This window comes from Manacus vitellinus, unplaced genomic scaffold (genome assembly GCF_001715985.3).
Source record: "Manacus vitellinus isolate BGI_N305 unplaced genomic scaffold, ASM171598v3 scaffold_32_pilon, whole genome shotgun sequence".
Lineage (NCBI taxonomy): Eukaryota > Metazoa > Chordata > Aves > Passeriformes > Pipridae > Manacus > Manacus vitellinus.
In genome coordinates, this window is record NW_021940460.1 from 7312452 (window position 1) to 7338640 (window position 26189).

Genomic DNA, 26189 nt, shown 5'->3' on the forward strand with positions numbered 1-26189 from the left:
GATCTTATTAATATTCTTAACAGATTTTTTTTTACAACAGCTCTTCTGAAGCTGTTATTGCCAAGTGGACAATCATAGATTTATGAAGGCCTCTAATTATTTCAAATAAAAAGAGCACCTATACCACAAACATGGTGTCACAGTTTAGAAACACATCCCTGGAAGCTACTGAGCAGTTCAAGGAAGCCTCTAGTAGAGACATGTTCTTCTACTGCACACTTCTGACAGCATATTATTAGGTTTGTCAAGTGGCTGAGCGAGACCAACATTGCCTTAACCCTCACCTAGCTAGGAGACAGAAAACTACAAAATGAAAATGTTTTGATTCTAGGTAGGCAAGAAGGAAAAGTAGTTATGAAAATCAGCAGGAAAATACAAAATGCTTAGTATACATCTCCGAAATGTGTGGGTTCTCTCCGGAAAAGACTTACTTTGCCTTGGAGATGAACTTGTAGGTGTCATTCCAATAAGCCAGAAGATCTGTTGCTTCTTCATCATAAACCCGAATATTGTGGTATTCAAAGAGCCCAGGGAAGAAGTTGTCTATCTCTCGAGTCACATTCAAAATATACCTCACCCTGCATGGAAACAGAGAGAGAGAAACACAGCAAGTTCAGAGAGATGTCACAGTGCTCCACTGCCCTGCCTGGCTTTGCAAGGTCCATTTGAAAGCAGTCTTGAACAAACTTCCTGGGAAACCAGGAATTAATGTAAAGAAGCAGCAACCAGCACAGACAAAAGGTTTTGCTGAGCAGTTTAGAGCCTGATAACAGGGTTGCCATCCACGCTGAACAGAAACTTCCTCTGCACTATGTCAGGTAACACTGCCCACCACCTCTATTCTCCATGTCAGCAACACTTGTGTCACAGGAGCCCCAGCACAGACTCCTCAATCACATTTTCTTAAAACCCCTTTGTGAATCTCTCCTTCTGCTCCATCAAAAACACAGGAAGATGGAAGACACAAGCTCTTAAGTAACACCACAGCTAAACAAATGCATAAAATAACTACAGAGAGATGTAACAGACAATAAGCCCTTGGGGAAGATTTATTTCTTATCCTTAAATTTTCTGGAAAGGAAACTGCTTGAGAAAGCACATGGTATTTATGTATACTACATTCAGTATTTTGAGCCCTGAGGGTTACTCGTAAGATGCTTATGAAATGCACTCATGCTGGGATATCAGACAGAACAAGGGCACTGCAAGGGAGTGACATCCCTTTTTCCCAAGCAGGTATGAGATTGCTGGCAGCCAAGTAGGACCAGCTGGACTCAAGGAAACAGCAGCAAACCCTGAGCTCAAGAAGAGGAGTCACTTTTGCCAGGCTGAATTTCTGTGGTACAGAAGTATGTTATCAACTCAGTAGCACGATTACTTTTTTCCACTGGATTGGTACAAATAAGCCGAACCCATAAATTACGGTTTAATTGCGAAATCTCAGTGCTTAGTTCCACCTGGCCCTAGAGAAGGACACTCTAAGCTTAAGCTTGAAAGGTAGAATGGGCAGGAGCCAGAGGAACCCATCAGTGCTCAGCTTGAGAGCTACAGGACTTTACTTCCCACTGGGCCCCACTCAAAGCAAGGAATGCTCTTTTCCATATTTTCCTTCCTGCCGCAGTCCAGAGGTCCAGACTCCGAAGCGCCTCCGTAATCAGTCCAGAACAACGGGCTGGGGCCGAGGGCACGGAGCCAACTATGTTCAGTAATTGCAGCTTTTTACTACTTATAGCTGTGAGATTGCTGCCTTCCTTTGCTCTTCTTGGGGACATTAGTCAAGGTCAGGGAGGAAGGTTTTTGTACTTTAAGGGTGCCTGTTTGCGGGACATGGAGCCTGCAGGAAGCAAGAGCCTGTTTGGATCTGTAAACCCCTCAGTAAGACTGAGGTTACACACAGCAGGTATGGAACAGAGCTTGTTGCTTAGACAAGTGTTAAGGCCAGGCTCTTGCTTTTAAGCTGATAGCCTGAAGCTACTTACCCTCTGTTCTGCAAGTCTTCCAAATTGGAGGCGTTCCATTCTGAGCCCTGCAGGGAGAAGATGCAAAGGGATACATCAGGCAGCAGGAAGGCATGGCCAGGCAACTGGTGGAGGGAGAGATTGCCACCACTGAACTGGAGGAGGAAGCTGGCCAGCCAAGTGTTGGATAACTGGGCGTGTTTTGAGTACAGGGGTACACAGAAGAGCATCAGCCCCATTAACCAGACCTCTTCTGAAACAAGAAGCAGCTCTGCAAAGCAGGAGCCCAGCACCATTTGCTGGCACTTCCTGCAAACTGCTGACTAATCAACCTCGGCAAGACAAGACACACTCCACCCTTTCCCTGGAGGCTGCTGCCAGCTCTGCCCCACAGAAGAGAAACTGCCTGCATTTAAAAGCCATCCAGGTGCTCTTTATACATGAAACACCCATCTCGCACATCAAAGGCAGCAACACCATAAGCTCATTTGGGTTACACCTCTTCAAAGGCTGTGTGAGCAGAGAAATGAACACTTTTAACCCTGGCTAGCTAACCCCTCTTCTCTGCAGCACACACAGGGCCTCCAAGTTGCTTGCTTCCTGCTCAAACACAAACTCGACTGAGGACAAAACCACTTTTCCTTCAAAATTTAAGGTGCACAAGCATCTGCTTTCCCAGCTTTAAAATGGCTCCCAAAGGGAAAAATGGTTCAGATAGAGCAAGGAACAGGGATCCAGGCAACAATACCATCAGTGCAGAACAGTCCTGCTCATGGCTGCTCCCATGGGGAGCACATTGCCCCAGGGCCAGGAGAGGCACAGCCAGGCCCTTGGAGCACACCCACCATCAGCCTGAGAGCGAGAACGTCCCAGGCCTGCAGCAGCAGCAGTGTCCACCCAAAGGATGAGTTGCTGCTTGCCCAGAAAGTCTGCACAGGCACCCCAAGTCTGAGACGGGGGAGCTCCAAGAGCTCTGACTCACAGACACACACTCACACCCCGGGCAGCCCTTGCAGGCAATTCCAAGCACTCCCAGTCTGTTCAGGAGAACACCCACAGGAAAGGGCCATGGTACTGTTCTGGTAGCTACGGGGGACAAGTCTATGGCTTTTTCTTGGCATTTAAGGAATACAGAAAACAAAAAGCAACTGGTTCTTCCAAAACTGAACTACTTCCTAAGAGAAATCATCGTAATGAAGACACCATTCAAGGGTTCAGCATAGATTTGAACAGAACAAAGGGCCAAATATTACATGCCATGGTAGCCCAGATTTCAACAGAATCCATTGCCTTCAGCCACAGATCAGGTCAATCCCAGCACAGTCCAGAGCTGTGCTTGATCTGATGAAGGACTATATGGGTTCTTGCTATCTGCCAACGTATTTTGATCACATTTACCCAAGCCCCCCAGACTTCATGTTGTCTCTTTCTAGACTAGCAAGAATAATTTAATTCAGGCCTGGGAACCACCAGTTTCCACAGGTAAGGAGAACAGTGCTTTAGGGGTGAAAGCCTTTTCTCCTGTCCTTTGATCCACAATTACCAACATCATCAGGTCTCTCATTTCCTGCTTAGTTGTTTCAGCACTCCCAAAGTGGGATCCCACAGGGCTCTTGCCTCCACTTGGAAAGGAACAGCTCCTTGCCTTCCAGAGCCCTCAGAGGCAACAGACACACTCCTGAGTGAAGGTGGTGCCCAGCCCCAGCAGCACTGCTCCTCACTGCAGCAGATGCTTTGCAAATACTTCTGTTCCACACATTAGCCACAGCTCTTCTCCTTGGTGCTGCCTCCAAGCCTTGTTTTAAGGTCTTCTTCCCATTAAATGCACTCAGAGCCAAGGCTCCAAGCCCTGAAGGGGACCAAACTGCCTGTACAGCTTTTGAACAGCACCATAAGCCTGTAACAGGTCTCTCTCTCCTTATAACACATAGTCTGCAAAAAATAAAAATCCATTACATCGTAGGTACTTAAAGTTTCCTGGCTCTACCCCAGTGTGATATCCTGGGAGTGCTCACGTTAACACACACCATCCCTTCTGAGCTGGAGACTGGGAGAGGCCCTCTCCACTTGGAAAGACCAGCTGGTCCAAGAGGAATGGCTTTGTGTAAAGCTGAGCCAACCTCACAGGCTAGACAGCCCAACCAAACCCGCGTCCGTCGCTCCGGGGCTGGGAAATCCAGCGGAGCGCTGACTCACCAGAAGGAGCTGCAGCAATTAGATAGGCCCCAGCAGCAATGAAAGGCAACTAGGCAAGCAAAACATTAAACAGCAAAATGTTTACGTTTCCTTAAGTGACTTATCTCCAGGATTCTTTGTTAGGCTCCTCTGTTCTTCCTGGATCACACAAACTCAAGAGTTTTCCATGTTACAAGAGCGTCATTCCACCTGAATGTCACACACATATAATGCAAGAACCAGGGGTGTGGGTACCCTGGAGAGTTAAAGCCACACAACTGGCCTTATATCAATGGAAACAGCCCTGAAAAAGTTAGAATTAAGATTTTTTTCCCTTCCATCCTCTAGTGACAGGGTCTACAGCTTGGCAAAGTTTAGTACAGCTGAAAAGCCAGGCTGTTCTTGTTCAGCAGCACTAGTGTCTTGTTTAAGACAATGTGACCCCAGGATCTACCATCTCCCCTTCAAAAGTCCTTTAACTTCCTCCAGAGGCCCCTGTGTCAACCAAGACACAGAGAGAAGTGTTAGGAGTGTTGAATTCACTGTCAGACTTACCAAAAAGACATGATCAAATATCTGTGTGGGGCTGTCCATCTGCCCGAGGATCACTATCATTTCATTGTCAATGAACTCTTTGAACTCCCGCAGGTTACACACCATCTGCATCTCCAGCTCGGTGCGTATCTGCATGGGGAGGAGGGACACAAGGAAGCCACGTGAAGCTTTTGTTCTGACCTTTCCCTGGGGCATGAAGTACAGAGCTCTCTAGTTTGCACAACAGCGCTTCCAGCACTGCTCCCTCACCACTCACCTCTTTTGATGTGATGTTCTCCAAATCCTTCTGCATCATGATTTCCCTTAACTTGGTCTTAATTAGCCGTTCCGTGCGTTCCCGCTCAGTTGGGCTAATCAGAAGAAAGCAACAGAGTCACTGTGAGGGGAAACAAACTGGACTCATGGCACTTATAAAATAGGTATTGTACAGACTGGATGCTCTGTGGAGTCTCAGATTCCCACTCTACTTCCCCCCACCATGTTCTCAGCTGCAGGGAATTCAGGTGACTGTAAAGCCCGGTTTAGATTCCCAGTTGTGTATGAAAGACACCAACTGAATGCCCCTAATCCATTGTAGTCATCCAGAGAACCTCTGGTATTTGGTAAAATTTAAATTGGGAAGGCTGCATTATACCCTCTGGAGCAATATCTAAGCCTCTCCCTACCTTTCTTGGAAAGGTAACAGCTCCAAAACTCCTTACATGGAGAGACGAGGGCAGCTAAGCCTCTGCATTCCTCCCGCCCCTGCTGCCAGGGCCTTATCACCAGCTGCAAAAATAGCCTGACTAACACCAGGGGAAGCTGCAGCAGAGCAGCAGCACAGGGCTGGCTCACCCAGCATCTCTAGAAGAGACCCAGCAGTGACATCTTGCACCACCTTTCCCTTTCTCTGGAAGGCTGCCAGGCTGAAGACGGCACAGGTACTACAGAAGTGTTCAACTGGTGGCTCACAAATAAAAACCAAAGTTCCTGGTCCTTTTAACCTCACTCATTATTTCAGGACTCAATTAACAGAATGCTGTTTAAGTGTCCCCAGGAAATCATTCAACTGCTGCCACCAGGGAAAGGGTGGGTTAGATAAAATTTATATATGAAAAGCTACAAGAAAATATTAATCTGACAGCCTGCCAAAGCTTTTCAGCCACCCTCCTTGCACATTAAAAAACAATCAAGTGTGAAGACTTGTTCACAGCTGAACAACTGCTTAGCATCATTATTCACTCACTGAACTCCAGCAACAGGAAATATCTGGGAGCATAAATCAACCAAAGGCACAATTATGCTGGGAAAGCAGCTGGGGCCAGTGAAGTCATTTCTTCTACAAACTGGGCAACTTAAGCCCTCACACTTGGCATAACATCTGGACACCGACTACTTTTGAGGCTATATGGTATCAGTACCATCAGGAATGACTAATGACACGGGTGGTAAACCTTGAATGTCTACAAATTTTGCCTTTCCAAATTGCCTACCCATCTAACTCAGCCACTGTTTGGACCATCCTATCAGCAGATATCCAAGCATTTAGCTGGAGGCATCTTGGGACCTATACACTGTCCTGTTCCACACTTGCTGAGCTCCTCAGAATCCCAAAAAACTGCATTGCTCTTAGGTGTACATCCTTAGGTGTACCAGATGGATGCCATGAGGATGTTTTTGAGCTCACAGGCTCAGAAGTTAATACACAAACACTTCACTTTACAGCAAAATTACCTGAGTAAAGATAAAAAGACCATGTTAGTCTAAACATGAGCAAAGTCAAGAGAAACCGGTTCCTTCCAGGCCTGGATATCAGAAGACAAATCCAGCAGAGAGGAAGGTCTAGGTACACACACCTCTCTCACTAGGAACACAGGATTTATGCTGCAGAAACAAAGGTCTGGAAACCTAAAGCCCAAAGTAAACAACTAAACTGAAAACAGAGGCTGAAGAAGAAGCAAGGGAGCCCCAGGAGGGCTAAACTTTCAGTGCTGGGGTTTACCTAACCATGAGTCTGCTTAATACCTCTGGAACAGGAAACCTCTCCTTATTAACACCTAATTAAGAGCAATCTCTTGTGGAAACTGTGTCCTCATTTGGAGAGCTTGACAGTCAAACGCTTTGTCTCAGCAGAGCCAAACCAACTCACACATCTGTGAAGAGGGCAGGCGAGTCGGGCCGGTGGGACTGGACATCTTGCATGGCATTCCACTCGTTGACCGACGACTGGTCCGAGTTGATATGGCTCTCATAGTAACTGACCCACGTGAGGAAGAGGCTCCCTGGATAGTAATTGTTGCTCCGTGCCACTTCACAAGCCTTATGTAAACTCTGCAGGGCAGACCTGGGAAGGGAACGATACCTGCAGGTTTGTAATTTCTTCCTCGGGCTGGTATTGAGCACAAAGCAGCCGCCAAATCCACGATGCTGCTCGTGTTCCATCAGTTGGTACAAACCCCAGTGCAAGAGCCCTGGCACCGAGCAGGAGGCTGTCCTGCAGGAGTGTGGATAGCTACACGCTGCCAGAGCTTGCATGTCTTAACTGGCATATGCCAAGGCAAGCCTGGATAGTGGTGAAGGTGCCCACAATTCAGAGGGCAGAGGCACTCGTGTCTCTGGCTCCAAAACGTGCTGCATCTACCCAAGCCCTAAATAAGACGCACAGAGTTTGTGTCCAAGACAGGGTGCTGACAGCTCCTGCTGTGCCACCAGCTCCCCTGCCTGCAGGGCAGGGACACCCAAGACTCAGAGCTGGACAACCAAGGGCTTAGGACTGTACCGAGGCGTTTAAGTGTCTGTTCTCTCTCACTGCATGAGGGATGTCAGAAGTTTCTTCAGCTGCTGCTGGGAAACAAATCCCCCTCTCCTATTTTTAGCTTATTTTAAATCTTTGACTGTGATCAGAAGGATCCAGGTCAAAATCACTGGGGTGACAGTAGCATGACACCCTGACAGGCAATGTATTTCTGCAATGCAAAGAAGCTCAAGCCAGAAATACTTACATGACCACTACACAAACCACCCTAAAAGGGAAGAGAAATGCAGGCAGCTTCTCTGTCCTTCTCGCTATCACAATGAACATGTCTCAAAATATTTCAAAACATATACTCAAAGCAATTTTACTTTGGGGACACTCAAAGCAGCAGCCCCCTGCAAGGAAAATTGCCCTATTCCTTCCTGCCCCCAGCTGAGACAAAGCTGCTGTAGAGCAGCACTCACGCAGGGTTTTTTTTCTTCTGGTATCAAACTTCCTTCCTTGTCCCTGAAGGAAAATTCTGGCTGCTGGAGTAGGTTTCAAGACACCAGTACAGTAAAGTAGCACCTGCTTTTTAAAAGCTCAAGCAGCCAAAACACCTGGAAAAAGGATCACTGGGACAGCTGATAGTAAGTACTTACCACATTGCTTGTACAGACACGGGCTTGAATATGTGCACCCTGTTATCTGTTGATACGCTGAACCCTCTGGTGAGAAGGAAAAAAGGCACAGTAAAAATGCATCCCAAAAGTCACTTTTTAGTTAATAACTCATAGTCTGCAGCACATTAGAACAGCAAAGGTCTAGCCCTATGCATACACTGCTGAGTTCAGCTAGCAAACAGATCAAAATAGCAGGCTAAAAGCTCTAAGATAACTTTTTTAAGCAGCTGCTGTTTGGGAACGAAACTAAGACAGTGGGACAGTGCTGGGCTGTGCTGTTTACCTTGGCAACACAAATTCAGTGCCACAGCTGGGAGCAACAGAGTCTCAGCTAAAGTGATCCTGGGGCAGCTACCAAGGAAAGAAAAGTCATTCCACGCACTGCACTGGACAGCCTGTGTAACTGGCACAAACAGGAGTCTGCAAGTCAGGTGTCTATTTGGCAGAGAAACATCATTCTTGTTTTATGTTCTGCTGAGCGCTGCCTGCTGCAACTGTGATGGAGGAACACATAATAGGATCCCTTTAAGGAGCTTTCACTACACACCCACTCACCAGTAAAAGCTCCTTTACTCCAGCTTAAACACACACATAAGCCACGGTCTCAGTGCATGTTTATTCACAGATAAGTCAATTATTGGTGTTCCCTGCCACAACCACTGTGATTTAGGGCTTTTGAGCCTACTCACCCTATACAGGTCAACAGAAGAGATCTGCTGGACCTGTAAGGGGTCTGCAATCACTGGAATCCTTCCCCACACATCATGCTGCAAGCTCACACACAGAGACTGACCCTCTGCTATCAACCTACAACGTACAAAAGACACTCACCCATCCCCGTCCAGGTGGATCAAGGTGTCACTCCACAGTGGCAGCACCAAGCCCATCGTACAAGTGCTACTGCAGTAAGAAAGAGCAGGTCAGTCTATTTACTGTGGCACCATGCTGTTATTCTAATTTCATGGCAACAGTTGTGTATTTTTGTACTCATTAGGAATGAAAAGGAAAAATCCCACTGTTGCTTCAAGGAAAAACAATGCCAGTGTTGTTCTACAGGGGTCTGACAAGGATCACTGATCAGATTCAGGGTACAGCAGTATCCTTTAAACAAGCTTAAAGGGTTAACACACACCCAGAGGAAGAGCAAACAGGATCCAGGAGCATTGAGCTCTGTGCAGAAGGTCAGAGGGGGCTTGCAGTCTTTGGTCAGCTTGAGGCTTTCTTTACAGATTAGTCCCTCTCAGGCTCAAGTGGTTTGGTTCTAGCTCTGATTTTGCAATCCCCAGCTTTGCTTTCCTGTTTGTTCCCCAGCCACAGCTGCTGGCAACTGGGAGCAGTGCAGTGCAATCACAGGGTGACTGGCAGCATGGTAGGTTAGCAATCACTGCCTATCACCTGTGGTTGACTCCTGACCCTTCTTCACCCTCCCACACCTCGAGAATGAGTCCAACAGCCAGCCCAGACAGATACTTCTTGGTAATCCCACTCCTCTCTCAGCTGCTTTGCCCTCTTTGCCCTCACAGTCACCTGCTTTCTGTAGGGCTGAGCAAAAAGCCAAGTTAAAAGTAGAAATCAAGTGACAGAAAAAAGGCAGGGGAACCCAACACAACCTGCACCAGGTTATAGAATCACAGAATACACCAAGCTGGAAGGGACCCAGAAGGATGATCGAGTCCAACTCTTAACCCTGCACAAGACTATCCCCAAGAGTCACACCATGGGCCTGAGAGTATCATCCAAATGGTTCTTGAGCTCTGGCAGCCTCCGTGCTGTGACCACTGCCCTGGGGAGCTTGTTCAGTGCCCAACCACCCTCCGGGGAAAGAAACTTTTACTAATATCCAACTTAAACCTCCCCTGACACAACTTCAGACCATTCCCTTGGGTCCTGTCACTGTTCCCCACAGAGAAGAGATCAGTGCCTGCCACTCCTCTGAATCTCATAAAGCTGCAAAAATCGCTCCATAATCAAAGCAGCATCTTGAAGAAGAACTGAATTCAACCGCCTCCTGCTCCTGTGCTTTGCACTAGGTGCTCACAAATTTCCACCAGCTCCAATGCCCTGCCAGTCTCCAGCTCATGAGGGGGGAAGAGGGTGAGACCAGGCTTTGGAGGGTCAGCAGACACGGAGCCCTGGCCATGCACACGCCTCGGAGCGCCTGGTGCCCCGCACAAGGAGACACTGCGGCACGCAGCTATTTCTGTTGACAACACGGGATGAGCTCATGGAAAGATGTGTTTTTAAAAGGCTTCCCAAGGTGGCCGGGGTATTTTTAGTGATACTGTGCAGCGAGCGCTTATCAGAGACCATAGCAACAAGTCTACACTGGGTTATAAATACCGAGTGGGCTCGGGGAGGGCGTATCAGAGTGACCATCCAGAACCTCAGTAACTCCAGCAGAAAGCTGAAACGACCCCGGTATGTTATTAGAGGCTGAATACCAGCGAGCTCTCAGTTATCAAAGGTGGCTGTGCTGCTACATCACAGCCAACAGTGAGCTGCTCCAAGCTCACAGCAACCTGTGCAAGGACAAGTTATTCTTACCCACAGCAAGAGCATCCCTGAGCCACAGCTGTGCACACCCGCGCAGGGAGACAGGAGCCAGGGGCAGCATCAAGCTGGTCCCCTGTTTTAGCAGCAATCACCCAAGCCAAGCGTCCAAACTAAGCCACCTGAGACTAAGCATGGTGGCTGCTGTGACCAGCACGCTGTTTAGGAGGCAATTTCTTAGCCAAATAGTTCAAAAATGTTTTCTAGTGACCCTGCTAACTACTTAAGTAATTTATTCCAACTACTGTCAAGACTCATTCCTGGAACAGCTGTGCTAGAAGTAAGCATGAGTACGAAAGCTTCCAAAATAGGTTAAATATCCAGGTGATTTTCTCCCCATGTAGGCCAAGATTTACTTAGAGCTCATGTGCTTCCAAGCCCTCTTCGAAGTGCCCAATGTCCCCTTCTAAATGTGAAGCTTCTGCCCCTGAAGCTGCAAAAGCTGCTTCCCAGCCACATTCTGCAGCCTTGTGGAAAGGTCAGCAGGAATTTAAATGAATGAAGCAGAAGCACTAAACCCTGATGACACACTGCTGTCTGGGGAGAGCACACACTGTGCAAGATCTGCCATCTCCAACCCTGACATTCCCATCAGGCCTTTTTTGCCCTGACCTTGGCAAGGGGCTGCCTCACACTCACTGTCTTATTACCTGCTCTCCTGAACCTTGACAGCTTCTCTAACTGCAGCTTTTTCTTTCTTTGCATGCAAATTGTCCCTGTCCCTGGTGTGCAGATGCAGGACTTAAAAGACCTAAGAGGCATTTAAGGGCACTGAACACCCTCACACAAGCCTGAGGCTCAGAGGAATCAACAAAATGCTGACCTGCACTGTTGCCTTCCCATTTGCCATCTCCTTTCAAAAAATAAAAAGGGAATTCTGGATCTCAAAAAAGGTATTAGGCTGGAAAATCTGAAGCAGTCTATCCCCAGAAAACACGGACACCAGACAGTGATTTCTGCACTTAACTCGATGTGTGGGTGAACACAAGGACTTCCCCCACCTGGACCCTCTGAGTACCTGTCATTGGAAGAGAAATCCATTCCTAGGACAATGCTCTCTTCAGTGTCTTGTCTGCCATTGGTGGACACCACCACCATGTATCTAGTGCGGTTCTGGTAGGTACTTTCCAGTCTTACAGCCTGAAGAAAAGAAGGGGAGAGATCAGCAGTGCACTCAGCAAAACACACATTATTACCTTCACAAGCCACTTTTTCATGCTCAGTGACAGGTGCAGAAGCAGTGATGCAGTTTGGACTAGTATGGATGTCCCACGCTCCTCAGCTGGGTAAGAAGGGCCTCACTCCCCCACAGTGCCTTCCTCAACAGCTGGGATGTTCCTGGTGCCCTCTGCACGCCTGGCTCCAGGCCTGCTCTGTCCCACTAGGGTTGGTTCTGAACAACCTACAGCCCTCTGACTGGTCCCAGCCCTGTGAGCTTTGTGGACCATCACACGTTTGAGCAAGACAGAAGGGTGTTGAACATGCTCTTCACCTCTCCGAGGACTTTGCCCAAAGAACTAGAACTTTCCTTTGAACTACTGTGTGCTACAACAGCTCCAACAAGACCCTTCCACCACCACCAGACAACCAAGATCTAATTCATAGGACCTAATTCATACGTGGTTTCCTGTTGGTCCTTTGAATTCTTCTGGCAACTTCCCCAGTGCAGATGCAACCTTGCTGCCCTACACCTGGCAGGAAAAGATGACTAAGTTGTATCCACCACTGGATTCAGATTGCCCAGAAAAGGTGAAAGTCATTGTGCCTCATTGCTCCTGCCACAACCACATTTACCCCAGTGCCAAAAGAGAGCTCTAGCAGGACTGCAGTTCAGCCCAAACTCCCCCAGATCAAATACTACTGACAGCATTCAGAGAGCAGCTGTGGAACTTCAGCTGTGAATGTCAGACCAACACTGAAGCTCCTGAAAGGCTGCACTGAGCTGTGCTGCTCCTCCAGAAGCCACAAGGAAGTGAGAACTGAAGTGACTCCAGCAAATCTTACAGACAGGCTGCTGGTTAGTGAGGAGCCTGGAAAGGGAGCCCTGCACTATAAACATCTGCAGCAGGCAGCTTTTACTTGCAACACTTTCTGGACTCTGTTCCAAGCCATTTACAGTTATTTTAGTCACAGGATCCCAAGTAGAGAAACTAGGACACCCCTAGAAAGGAAGTGTCTTAATTCTGTATACTGAGCCTTAACTTTGGACAGCCCAATCCAACCCCAAGACCCTGCCTGGCCTCAGTGTTTACCACACTGTTAAACTGCTCCTTGAACTTTGAGCAGGGCCTGCAGAGAGCAAACACGGGCGAGAAGGAGCCGTCCCAGTCCAGCCTTGCCCCGTGCTCAGCAGGGAAAGCTTCCCAGTGGAACTGTAGGGAGCAGCAGCTCTAGTGATGGGACAGAACAGCAAGTGCAGGCAGGAGACGGTGTTGATGGAGTCTTCTAGACTTGTCCAATGGGACCAAAGACCAACAGAAACTACCCAAATGCTGATGCCAGCAGACAGCCGTGCTCTGAACAGAGACTGTGCCCCACCCCATCTCCTTAGGATAAGTCATGCTAAAACCAGCCTTATTTTCCTTCTTGCTTCTTGAGTCACTGGGATTCCTTTGGAAACACGGAAGATCAAAGCGGTCAGTCCTTCAAGGTGTGAATTCTGCCAAAGACAGCTGTTTCTACCACTAACCACTTGTGGGAAAACAGAAAGGTGCTCTTCCACCTAGAAGAGCAAGTAATCATCAAGGGCTTGGTAGTTAAAGTTATTATCTACATTAGGAACCAAACCTCAACAAGAAGCACAGACTTGCCTAAAATGGGAGCAGACGGACGCAGCTGCTCCATGTCCGGGGCATCCACACACAAGTTCTGTTCTGCTTCTCTTGAGGACAGTCCATAAGCAAGAGGATTAACATAATCTAACTTACTTTGCTAAACCAATTTGGCTGGCAGTAATGGGAAGTCTTAATGCAAGACCCTTTAGAACAAGGCGAGACAAACAGTGAGCAAAGGTCACGTAGCTACACGTCGGTGGGGTGGGATTTTCAGAGGCCACTTAAGAGGAACAGGGCATGGCTTAGTGTGGCTCTCTGGGCTCAACACTTACACCCTTAGCACAAAGCAAAGGACCACGACTGGGGCAGATAATGTGTTTTGCTACATTTACTGGAATAATAAACCTGCAAATTTGACACTGTAAATCAGCCAACCTCAAAGATTACTACTAGAGCTCCAACATGCCCAACAAATCACAAATGAGTCTCCAACCTTGCCATTAAGTGCAAGGTTGACAAGTGCAAGGTTGAGCAAGTGCTCACCTGACAGCAGGAGCACACCAAGTGCTCTGATGCCTTTTAAATGAAGGTATTTGAAAACCCAGTCACTTTAGAGAGGATGGCCTGGCTTCAGGGACTGTGATGAGATGGGAAGTTCTTTCTCAACAGTTCATCTATATAGAGCTAGCTTTCTCAATTTGGGAAGGTTATTTGTGGTCTGTTCATGAACAAATCATCACCTGTAGTGCTTTCAGGGCCAGACATTTTTTTTACTTTCAGGCTCACCTAAACACAAGCCAACTTTATCTTCTGCTGCATTCTTGTTTCATCAGAAGTATGATTTGATATTTCACCAGCCCTTATGAACAGCACATTCCAAGAAGTTCATACTGACCTTTCATCTTTTTCATTCTCTCTGATAGTGTTTCATCCAGGAAGACATTTCTCATTGAGATACTTGATTTAAAAACAAAAAAGTATGTCCAACTTTCAAGTCCCCAGCTCTGCTAAGCTACAGAAACATGTTCAATCACTTTGTACTCTTAACTCCTTTTCCTCCTTTCTACTGATTTTACACTGGTACCGTTGCTCTAATCCTGCTCTCATGGAGGGCTAAAAACCTCTGCCAACAGCTCCAACAGAGACAAGGGTTGTTCCAAATTTCAAGTGTAGGTTTTTAGAGGATTAGATTCCTCTGCTGCCCTCTGAATGACAGCAGCCAACGAAATGAAGAGAATGCATTTCTCTCAGTACTGTTTATATTTCAAATCTCATTTGTATCTACTGTCTTGTGAGAGACTCCACTGCAGCTCTGCACACCCTTCGTTCGTCAAGAATCAATTAAATTCAAGTAGACTATCGAACTTAACCTCACGCTACATTTCAGCATTCCAAATGTAGCTCAGAACAAAAGGGTTTATGTCTCAGCCCACAAAGTCCTTATTCAGCTGTTAAGGCTAATTTGTCCCAAATCACACAATGTAGCCAGTGATATTGCTGAACAATGCCTTGTTCAATGGCTTCCAACGTTCTAACCCCAGCTCAGATTCTGAAAAGCATTGAAAACCCACATTCCCATCACTTTCAGCGAAATTTTAGTGACAGCAAGGTGTGCCTGAAAAAGCTTAGGAGCAGGTCCTTTAGTTTGCTTATGGCAAATTATTTTCGGTGGTCATTTTGGAAGTTTAGGCATTCCATATTAATCTTGGCTGTTTCCTAGCTATACTCATCCAACCAGTCCATCCTCAGCACGGCTCAGGAGGATTCAGCAAACCAGAGGTGCCAGATAACACTTGTGGTGCTGGCAGTCCTTCTTTGGGCAGACGTTGCTAAGATGCACCAAGACAACACAGGGAAGAAACTTCAGGCTACTGAGTGATGAGAGGTGCAGATACACTTGCAGTCATGCCTGGCCTTGTAGAGCACTTCAACATGTCCCAGACAAATTCCTCACTGCTCACATTTGGTTTCTGGAGCTCTTCAGGACTGCATGACAATGCTATGAACAGCAATACCTGATTGCATCATTGTAGGAGGCAACAGCCCAAAAATGCAGAAGGCCAAGGTTCAGTGTAGGTGCTTGGCTACATGGGGGTCCTACCTGCTCCTTCCTGATAAGCCATGGCTTTTTAGGATGCCACAAGTGAGGAGAGAAGAGTGAGGTACACAACTGAACTACTGTAGGAAGGCAGGTGCTCACACTGGTCAGACATAAGTCATCTACTCTTGATTTAAACAGGGCACCAAGATAATTTACCCATCTTCTCTGGCAATTGTTACAGGACTTTAACAGCACAGGCACTCAGTGCTCGGTTCAAAGACAATCTTCCAGCCATACAATTTGTCTCACTGAACAACCAAATAAGCAGGCCTTTCATAATTAGCTGCTTTTCTACCTTTGTGGTTGCAAAGACTCCCCAGACCTGCTGACGATACCACTCAGACACACACAGAGCACTGCTTTCATGAGTTCCACAGGTGTATTTGTCAAGTGGCACTTAACCTTTACATTGGTTCCCAGCAGATAAGCACAAAGCCGACCTACCAGTCTGATGTTGTCTTCTGGGCGGAGCAGGATGAACATGGCCTGCAGGTGCTGCTGGAGATCCCCTGCGGGCAAGAGGGAAAGGTGAGTGCACAGAAATAGTTTTAAATCACATGCAAGTTCCTGGCTCTCCAGCCAGAGCAAATGTCCACTGAGAAACCCGACACGTCACCGTGAGCGTCGTCACTCCCACCTCCTCAGAGATGAGTTGTCATCTCTGAGTCAGCTGCTCTTTGCTCCGTGTGCTCACCTGTTCCTCAGTTACTATGCTCTCTCCTGCTAAATCCTGTTATCTTTTTTAACAGAAATTAACAGTGTTTCGGTGTTCTTTGTTCTTTTAATAGACAAGGCAAACTAGGTAGAAATGGACCCCACCCCCGTGGCTCAACATCTCATTCTACCACATGCTTCAAACCAGAAATCTGCCACTTCTTTTATACCAACTTCTTTTTATACCAACTTCTTTTATACCCAGTGCAGAACTACTACCCAGACAAAAGTATCCCCTATGAAGTGAGATTTAGTCCCACCTTAGACCAGCACGTGCCCACGTATGGTTGTGTACCAACCCCTCCCAAAAGCAGCTAAGAATTGCCACCTGAAAAATCAAACACCTGCAATTTTTTTCTTAGAAAACACTTTCACTGGTGAGGCTGAGGAAAAATAAAAGAAAATTAAATTTACTGCATTACTATGATTTTGAGTCTTATTAAAAAATGAGTCGAGTGTCCCAGGTACCTAAAGCATCAAGTATTTGAAAGACAACTGAGATGCCTTTCTGCCAACACTGCTGCACTGACTTCTCAGCACTACTCCCTGGCCTGAGTGTCAGTCAGCAGCAGCATCTCCTGTTTTTGCCATCGTTGTATGGAAAATTAATCTGCATTCCCAGAAAGGAGAGTGCAAGGCTGCCAGGTGGGTGGCACAGATCAGCAAGAAGAGGAGCCTTTACTCTCCCACCCTCTCCCACTCCCCCACAGCCAGGAAGCTGAGTTTAGGTAACACTGCAGGGAAGACCATGAAGCAGGAGCAAATATTCAGCAGGAGTGGTTACAAGAGCATTTTCTAGGAAGGCTGGTTAATCTCCCTGAACTCCTTTCCTAATTCATCAGTGGTTCTACAATCCATGCTATTCCACAGACTCTCAGAAACCAGGAAATCTTGGACATGGAGCAGCATCCAGAAATGCCCCAAAAGGGGAGGGAAAGAAAGGAAAAGCTGCCCAGCAAGAGCACAGTACCCAGTTTCCTAATGACTTTTACAGTTGGTGGAAGAGCAGCCCCTCTCTGGATGGGACAGAGGCAAGCTAGTGTGGAGTGGGCTACACAGGACACAGCATTCCCTGCTCTCTTCCTTCCTCCTTGAAACACATTTTAGCACATGGAGAATGAGTCAATGCTCCGGGATTGCATTTTCAACTGAGGGTGGGAAAAACTGAGGCACTCTGCACCGCTGGGGAAGTCAAATACAAAGTACCAGCGGCTGAAGCCGCTTCCTGCCCAAGGACATTGTTCCCAATGCAGGAGTGGCTGGCACGTGCCTCCATAAATAACAACTATTTATGGAGACAGGTAACTCAGGAAAGGCCAACTCATCCATCAGGTGCTTGTCCTCCCAGGGGTGCAGCAACAGGACTTCCCCACGTCATCACCAGTGCAAAATCCTGGCAAACACCGCCCAGTTCCAGCAAGTTTCAGCTGCTCCCACAGCGGGAATTGCTGAGAACAGTCGACTCAACAGGTCAAAGTCCCTCTGCACCTCCTGTCCACTGCCTGGAAGAGCCCTGCAAGTGTCTGTCTCATGAAGCATGCACGTCTTAGGCAGCTTGAAATGAAAGATGCTTCACCTCAGCTTTTCCCTCCCCAAAATGTAACGGTTCCCACCTATTGCTGCCAGTAATTCAGGAACCAGCTTAAGAGTCAAAGTTTCCAGAGTTTAAAAAAACATCACCAGGAATACTGGATTATCTCCATACTTAAAAACGAGACAAAGTTTCTATGACAACCCTTTCTGCAAGGCTCAGTCAAGGAGCTCCATTATCCCTCATCCTCAGAAAGTTTACCACACTCCTCCCTGTTCCCCTGCCAGCCTTGGGAGCTCCAGAGCTGGAAAGTAAAGGATTGCTTCCTTGGCCAGCTTTAATCCACTTGCAGTGTTTTCAGCCCCAAACACACAAGGCATTTTGTAAGCTTCCTGGATTAAGAAAAACCAAAGGAAAGGTTTTAACATGCCAGAATCAGCACAAAGATACCACATCCTGTCCTGTGAAGAGCTGTCAGCTTTGCTGGCATTCATGGCAGGGCTGCTGCTTCCTATCACATTGTCCTGCACTGAGCAGATGCTTTTGTTTCCCTGAGCTGGCAGGATAGGTGCAAAGCATCAGAGTGGGATCTGAAAAGTGATTCACAGCGTTCCAGAGATGGCAAAAGCCCCAGGGAAGTTACACTGTTTTCTGGCCTGCGTAGTTTGTTGTGGAAAAGCAAGCCCACCATCCCACAGATCAGTTTTCCAGGTGGCACAGGACCGCCCAGCAAGAGGAGTGTGGACAGGTGGTGCCATATCTAGTCAATCTGCCAACGATTCCATCGCTGGAGATGCGATTAAAGAAACGGGTGGGAGCATTAATTACTTCCTGTTACCCATTTACTCTTCCCGCTGGATTCCAGCACCTCTGATGAATTAAAAAAGCAGGTCAGGAAGGTTAGTGAAGCTTCCTAGAAAATGCTCTTGGAGTCACTTGAAATACTATTGCATCCATAGGCAGCAATTCCATACTGGAAAGTTATGTCCGCTCTCTACCCTCTTCTAATTTTGAGTGCCAGAGATAAGCCACGACATACAAGGGAATGGAAGCTGAGCACGGAATATCAGTGTCCCAGAGAGGAGGCAGCTGCACACACTGTGCCAGCTCAGTGCCAGCAGCCAGTTCACAGCTCACAGCCACGCTCTCTACATCACTGATTTAATTTTGGTGGCACAGATGTTTTGCTCAGGAAGGCGACACATTGATCCCTCGGTCTGCTGATTATTAGAAAAATCCACAGAAAAGAAAGCTGGTGCACACGCAGACAAGGGACCCTCTGCAGTGAAACCTCTAAGCACCATAAGAATCACTACAGCATTCCCATCACTTGACAAGCAGGGAAACTGAGGAAAGGACAGTACTGATGCCTCATTAAATCTCAGGACAGGAATAAAATACACCTTCTAAGAACAAAAACCCCAGCCCTTAGGCAAGCCAGCCTCTCCAGTACCAAACATCTTGCTGTAAGCAATTACAACACACCGGATTTGCTTCCTTGGCAATCTGGTTTCCAAGAGCTCTGGGCTGATTAGACAAGCAACTATTTTTCCACCAAGGTCTCCAGACCTCATGCAAGTCAGCTGGAGCAAGTGGATGAGGGAAGGAGAGAGACTCAACAGCTGTTTGTGCTGCCTTGCAGAGGTTCACAAGGAAAACCATCCAGTGGGTCTTCTCTGGAGGTAAAGCCAAGGCAGCAGCTGCCAGGGGGAGACCTGGGCTTCAGCAATGGTCCTTGGAGAGACCAAAAATCAAGACAGGCCAAGAGAAACTTTTAAAAGACTGCTGACTGCTTTCACACTAAAGACAATTTCACTTCATTCTCGACCAGAAAGGCCAGCTTTAAATTAAGCTTCAGAACATTTTCTTTCAACAACTGGTAATTAATGCATCTCACCAAAGTAGTTTGAATCCAAGTATGTGATTAACTGCCTTCTGACTTAAACCTCTTCTATAAATATACTTGTAAACAGATTTTTAGGTGGCCAGACATCAGGTACAGAATTCTGCCGGATGTAGACCTGGATGACAAGTCTGCTGGTCTCAAAGTACAAAGTGATCTACACCTGGAATCAAATCAAATCACGTTTTGCTGGTCACTTCCTGGCAAAGCACATTGACTCCTCCTCTCTGTTTCTATTTCTGTCCCATATGCAAAAGTCTGAAGGTTTCCATGGGTTTCTTTTCCTGTCAATTGCTCAATGCAAGGGAGAATCCCCACACTATCTGATCCCTGTAAAACACCACCACTGATTAAGCACCATAGCCAGTGAAAAACAACCTACCCTGAAATGTTTGAGTTCCATTATTCAGGTCAACTTTTCAAAGAGAGTCAAAGCAAAAACACAAATCAAACTTGGAGCAGATAAAGGAGGCGGAATTATAACCAACTCTGTATTACTCACTCTGCTCACACCTCTGAGAAGTCACAGTGACTTTGCTCAGAGGTTTCCTCACCCCCACACAGGAGGTAAATATCCTCCCTTCCCTCCATCATAACCGGTTACTTTCAGATCAGGAAGAACAATTACTCATCCCATATCACAACCTCAGGTTTCCCAGTGCAGTGCCTGAAGGTTTTCATGGCAATCCTCCCATCCCCCCTCTCATACAAAGATTACAGGATGGTATTTTGGGGGGCAGTTATTCTGAAGTCTCCATGATGTCATGACTGCTGCCTCAATGTCCCTCATTTTCGCAGGATAAACGAGAGTTCTGAAACCTTTCCATCTAATCAGCATCAAACAGCACAGCCTTGAGACTGGCAGGTCAGGCTTTAACAAACACCAGGAGCAGACAGAAATGTGTGTCATGAGGTGAAAATGAACTCAAGAAAAGTGGACTTTGAAATTAGAGGGAACAGACAAGCCCCAGTCATTGATACACCACTTTACCTGCATGTTTATTGCGCCTGTGACTGATCCTGGGAGTGGATGACCCATTTCCACGTGGCAGGAAAAGAGCTGCACCTTTCACAGTGAGGAAGCTTTCGCTGATACTGCAAGGGGAGAGACAAACAGAGAGTGAGGAAAACCATCTTGTATTTAAAGGGAAAAAAAGCAAGGAACAAGAGAAGTTCAAGGCACTGAATGCATGCTCTGTTCTTTTGCAAGGAAGCGATTTAGACCAAATTATTCTGTTGGTAAAGAACTTTCCCCCTCATGTAAGTGCTGCAAACACTCAAAGCATAACTGAGAACAACACAAAAAGAGAAACACTGAAAAGCAGAACACATGCCTGGTGCCACTCTGCCTGCAGAGGTGGAACCTATGGCTACACTCTGGATTTGGAAGTCAAGACGAGACATCCACATTTCTGACCGGTGATGAGCAGAGCGAGCCCACGCACCTCGGTAATTACGGACTCCGCTAACCCCGAGCTCTGTGGTTCAGACACAGCTGATGCCCTGCAGAAACAAATGTCTCCCTTCTGCAGTTAGCCAAAAGAAAATTAGTGTACACAACAGACTGAGAAATCACGAAACTACTGTCTATGAGTTGCACGATAATTAACTCTCGATGACTTATAAATTAAAAACAAAACTGTAATGCTGTTGAAATCAGACACCACTTACTGCCCTGATTTTGCCCTTTCTGAAGTCACATGAGGAGAGAAGTTTGTAAAAAAGGGGCAGTAAAGAATTCCCAGATTCTGAGGAACAGCTGGTGTTTTAAGCACATCTTCCAGTAGCTTTCTTAGAGATGTTGTGGTTCGTGGAAAAAGCAAGACACACTCCAGGTTTTGCAATTCAGCCATCCTGTTGCATACTTGAGGGTTCCTGCTTTTCTCAGAATTGATAAGACAGTCATACAGGCTTTGAAGAAAGCCAGAAGCAATTCTGTAGTCAACAGGATGGTTGATGAATATGGTGAGACAGAATGGGAGAGTCCCTGGCATTGTGCATTCCAGCAGCTCTGTGCCTTGAAAAAGATGTTGGCTTGTCCTTCAGCTGAGCAAAGCTTAGGAACTTAATTCCTTTAGCTCCTTAAACAAATATCAAACCTAATTATTTATTCCCTTCCTTTAAGAGACAAGGACTGGGAAATTATTAATAGAGTAAAAAGCCCTGCCACGTATTTTCATTATTTGGGGTTGACTGCTTTAGCAAAGGCCTTGCCAACTACACTTTTATAGGCACAAGAATTACACAAGCTTGTGTTAAAAAGTTGGATTTCCCTCTAAGCTCAGGCACATTTCTGGGCACCTCTCCATTTTGCTGCTGGGGACATGAAAAAATGAAGTTTTCCAAGCTCCAGCAAAGCAGATGCACAGATTCAAAAAGACCTTTCTAAAGCCTGTAGCATATCCCAATGTTTAGACTGTGCTGTCATACCCTCAGCACTCCTCGCTGACAAAGTTTCTCCCAGAAATTTCTTTCTGAAATTGAACCAGATGTCAAACATGCTCTGGATGTTTCAATAAAACAGAATTTCAAAAAGGAGAAAATCACTCATCCCAAGTTAAAATGGATCAGAGATCTTTACCTATATTAAAATTAAAAACAAAACATAATAAATTCATTGGCACACCAAGCACAGATGTTTCCTCAGACTCACATTAAAAAATGTGACTCAGCCTTTCTAGTTTTTGGTGACAAATAAATCCTCTGAAAGCTCTCAAGTTGCACAATTTCCTACAGCCTGAACTGGAGAAACACTGAGTTATCTCAAAGATACTTAAAAAATAGTAATATTATTATTAATGATAAAAATAAATTCTTCTCCTCCCTTTATAATCTCACCAATAGAAGAAAACTGTTAAAAGATGTTAGGCTGCACAGGAGGAGAAAGAACTCAGCACTCACAGCCACTTTTCACACAGTTTATCAGCAAAGCCGACAACTAATATTAGCAATCCTTTAGCCTGTGCCTGAGGTTCCCCCAGAAGGTGGAATTAGAAACTATTTTTAGTGGATACAGCACCACGTAGCTGGAGGGCTGGGAGGTTAAAAATCTTCTCAATTCCATCACTTTCTCTTATCACCAGCTCTCAGCCACCGGCCTGGAAAGGAACCAGCGGCAGAACTGAAGAGATTCCCATCAGGTGCATCCTTCCAGGAGGCCACCTTCTCTTCTAAAGCCAGGACAGCCTTGTTTTGGGCCATTAACCACAAGCACTAAGTTTGACTTAGTAAGACTAGGGAAAGGGAATGTGATTTCCCATACAAAGGATTGGAAGAGCCGAAGAATGTGGCAAAGCAGATCGTTCTTGTGGAACGGGGAGGTCAAGCAGGGAGGGCAGCACCTCCCCCAGGGCAGGAGCGAGGGCAGGAGATGGCCATCAGCACTGCTGGGACAAGGGCAAATCTACAGACACAAGAGCCCTGGTCCTTCTGCCAAATCCAGCTCTGGGGACACTCTCTGTGCAGATGAGGGCAGGGCACACCCTCGGCATCGCCCACCCTGAACTCCCAACACCAAACACACATCGATATCCAGCACAGCACCTCAGCAAAAAAACCCAACAATACACACACACAACACTGAGCCCTTGCCCTGAGATTCAAGCAGCACAGAAAATCTTGGGAGGAAAGGCCACAAATTTATAGGAAAGTCCAAGGAGCTCTAATATTAACTATCAGCAAAGTTTAACACTGTTCTTCAGGAGATGCTTATTTTGGTGTACAACAAGGGGAAAAAAAGCAATCAATCACCGGCCTGACATCCTCTGTGCCACACAGAGATGGCTGCTCAATTTGGGTCCATCCTGTTTGGACAGTCCCTGCCATGACCTTTCCCAAAAACTCCATATTTCAGGGCAAGATCACCTTTGGATACTACCCCTAATACAAAAGGAGAGAGGATTCCTTGGGTGGGATGCTAACAGGCTCCACCTTGAGATGCTTCAGAAACACAGAAGGTAGAAAAGATGTGTGTGAAAAGGGCAATTAGGGCTCAAAACAACCCTCACAATGTGGGACTGTGCTCACCATACCAGCAGAGCTGTGCTGCCATCCATTACTGATTTCACCCTGCTGACAGCTCAACAGCTCCCAAGCGTAACCTGGGCTTTGAAGTACTCCACAAAATCTGGTTTGCCAAAGCCTACAGGAGCTTCAGTGCTCTTTGAAACTATCTCCTGGGACAGATTGGGTGTTAAAAGACACTCAATGTGGGAGAAGTTGAGCCCAGGACAGCAGAAGACAAAGAGCCAACTTGGCAGAGGTAACAAAGCTGAGCTGTGTTTTATCAGCACACCAGGCTCGTCATCAGTCCTCTGGACTGCACAGGGCTTTCTTCTGGAGCAGACTTACTCGGGACATGCCTATAAAGGAGTGATTAAATCCATAAGCACTCCTCAGCACTACTGCTGGGGGGAAAAACCCCCTTCTGTTCCATGTTCAGCCTGCTCACTTCTACAGTGAAGCAGCAACCCCAAGGCCACCAGTGATGTGCTATTTGTAATTCCCTGCTCACTGGGAAGAGAACCAACACAAAGTGGAAAATTTAAGGAACTCCTACGGAAATCGCTACTTGTACTGATTTTACTCCCAGGCAGAAAAGATTTTGTAGAAACTGTACAAGTCACATCAGATTATTTAAAGCCCTTTGCACAAAAAGCACGGACATTCCCCTCAGAAGACTCAATTTCTAACAAGCATTAACAGCAGGAAACAGAAGTGATTCCCGCGCTGCCTGACTTGCTGCCCAGGGGCTGAGCTCCTCGTGCACGAGGAAAACACTGCACAGTTCACACCAAATTCTCATTATGCTACAAAATGGGATCCACATAGAACTTACAGATGGCAAACAAACAATAAATACCTTCCCAGCTGCTACCCTGCACAGCTCCGTTCATGAACTGCGAGGACAAACACCAATAAACTGGTCTGAAGGCACAAGTGTTACTGGTTTAGGGACTGTGCCAAAGTGATGCAACAACAGGAATCACTGGAAGCTTTGCCATGACCCTCCTGGATGATGCCTTCCATCGGAGGGGCTGCTGGGCTGGGGAGCTGCCCCACCTGCCAGGAGACAGGTGAATCTGCACCACCCACCAGTTTCGATGAGAAATTCTCAGTCCTCAGCGTAAATTACTCAAAAAGGAACCTTATAGTTTTCTTTTGAATCTGTTGCGTAGAGGAAGAAGAGAAAACCTTTTTAAGAGCACGGCAAGGAAAGCAAGGAGGCACCTGAGCAGCTGCTGGCAATGTTTTATCCTAATAAACACTTAATTAAGTTATTGCGAGCCTGAGGACGACTTTCCAAAAGTCAGCTCTACATACTCATCAGAGCAGCTCCTTTACAGCAGGCTCTGTCCTGTCCAGCCCAGCCCTTAGTCAGGCACTTGCCAAGTAGCACAACCAGAGAGCTGGCACCATTCCCCAACAGGAGAAGTTCTTCCACCATGTCCCCCTGCACGGCGCACAGGAACTGGTCAGTGCAGTGAGGAGCAAAGCTCCTCGTGCTGTCACCTCCTCACAGCCATGCCCACGGCACACAGGCACTGCAGGGAGGTCATGAACTCCTGCCCTGTTCCCCTCTGTCCTTAGGAGAAACAGGGACGTTAAAAAGTGATGGTAGGGGAAATGAAGATTTCAAGGTACTTCACATTTGAACAGAAGTCTGTATTATTTACAGAAATATGAACATGATTTCTGTCAGCTGTAGGTATTTATTAAGCAGAACCCTGCAGAAAAGTGCTCTGAAGCAGCATCCTAACACACCTGAGAGACTACTCTGGGATTTCAATGCCAACCCCAGCTCGAGCTGCAGCTCCCCATGACAAGAGAGTTGTGGAGTTACCACAGACACTTCCAACTCGAGAGTGAAAAGAGATTTCCCTAAAGGGCATCTCTTGGAACACAACCACCATCCAGCACAAGCTCTACAAACACAAGACACTGCCCGGCAGAATTGGGCACCACCAGGAAGGGCTTCCAGTCTCCAATCCATTTGCAGGACATACCCTTCCCCCCTAGCAGCTGCTCAGACCAAAGGCAAATGAAAGAAAAGCACTGCACTGATGAAATCAAACAGGCCTGACAGTAAGGAATTACACAAGTTAACCCTGGTGTTGACTAACTGCGATCATCAGCAGCCCAAGTCCTCAAAATGGGAAGAGTCAATGCAGACTAAAGCACTGGGGACATCAGTCAGGACCCCGCGCTACCAAACGCTGCTCACGTGTGCAGGGAAAGGTGGCCCCTGTCTGAAGAGCCAGCAGCTAAACAGGACAGGGAAGAGATGCAGTACAGAAGGTGTCTATCAGGAAGTGAAACAAAATCGTGTACCCAGCTCCCTTCTGTCATTTTTGAGCCAGGTTGCTCGCTCAAGAGTCCCCCAACATTCTGCCCTAACACAAGCAGCCGATGCTGCCTTGCACATCTTCACTGCCAGCTCAGCTCTATCATCCTCCTTTAATCCACGGGCTGCAAAACACAAAAGCAAGAAGAAGACCAGAATTCCAAGGCTGGCAGGAGTGCACAGCAGGCG

General features: G+C 46.9%; 1 protein-coding gene across 1 annotated transcript in view; it reads right to left on the bottom strand.

The window, feature by feature from the left end:
- SSH2 (slingshot protein phosphatase 2) overlaps window positions 1-26189 on the bottom strand; it is a 95554-nt gene that overhangs the window by 13020 nt on the left and 56345 nt on the right. The window contains 10 exon segments of the mRNA XM_029961290.1: window positions 432-578; window positions 1980-2026; window positions 4689-4817; window positions 4945-5038; window positions 6817-7011; window positions 8064-8129; window positions 8916-8984; window positions 11653-11774; window positions 15954-16018; window positions 20649-20752. Coding sequence (XP_029817150.1) covers window positions 432-578; window positions 1980-2026; window positions 4689-4817; window positions 4945-5038; window positions 6817-7011; window positions 8064-8129; window positions 8916-8984; window positions 11653-11774; window positions 15954-16018; window positions 20649-20752 — 1038 coding nt within the window.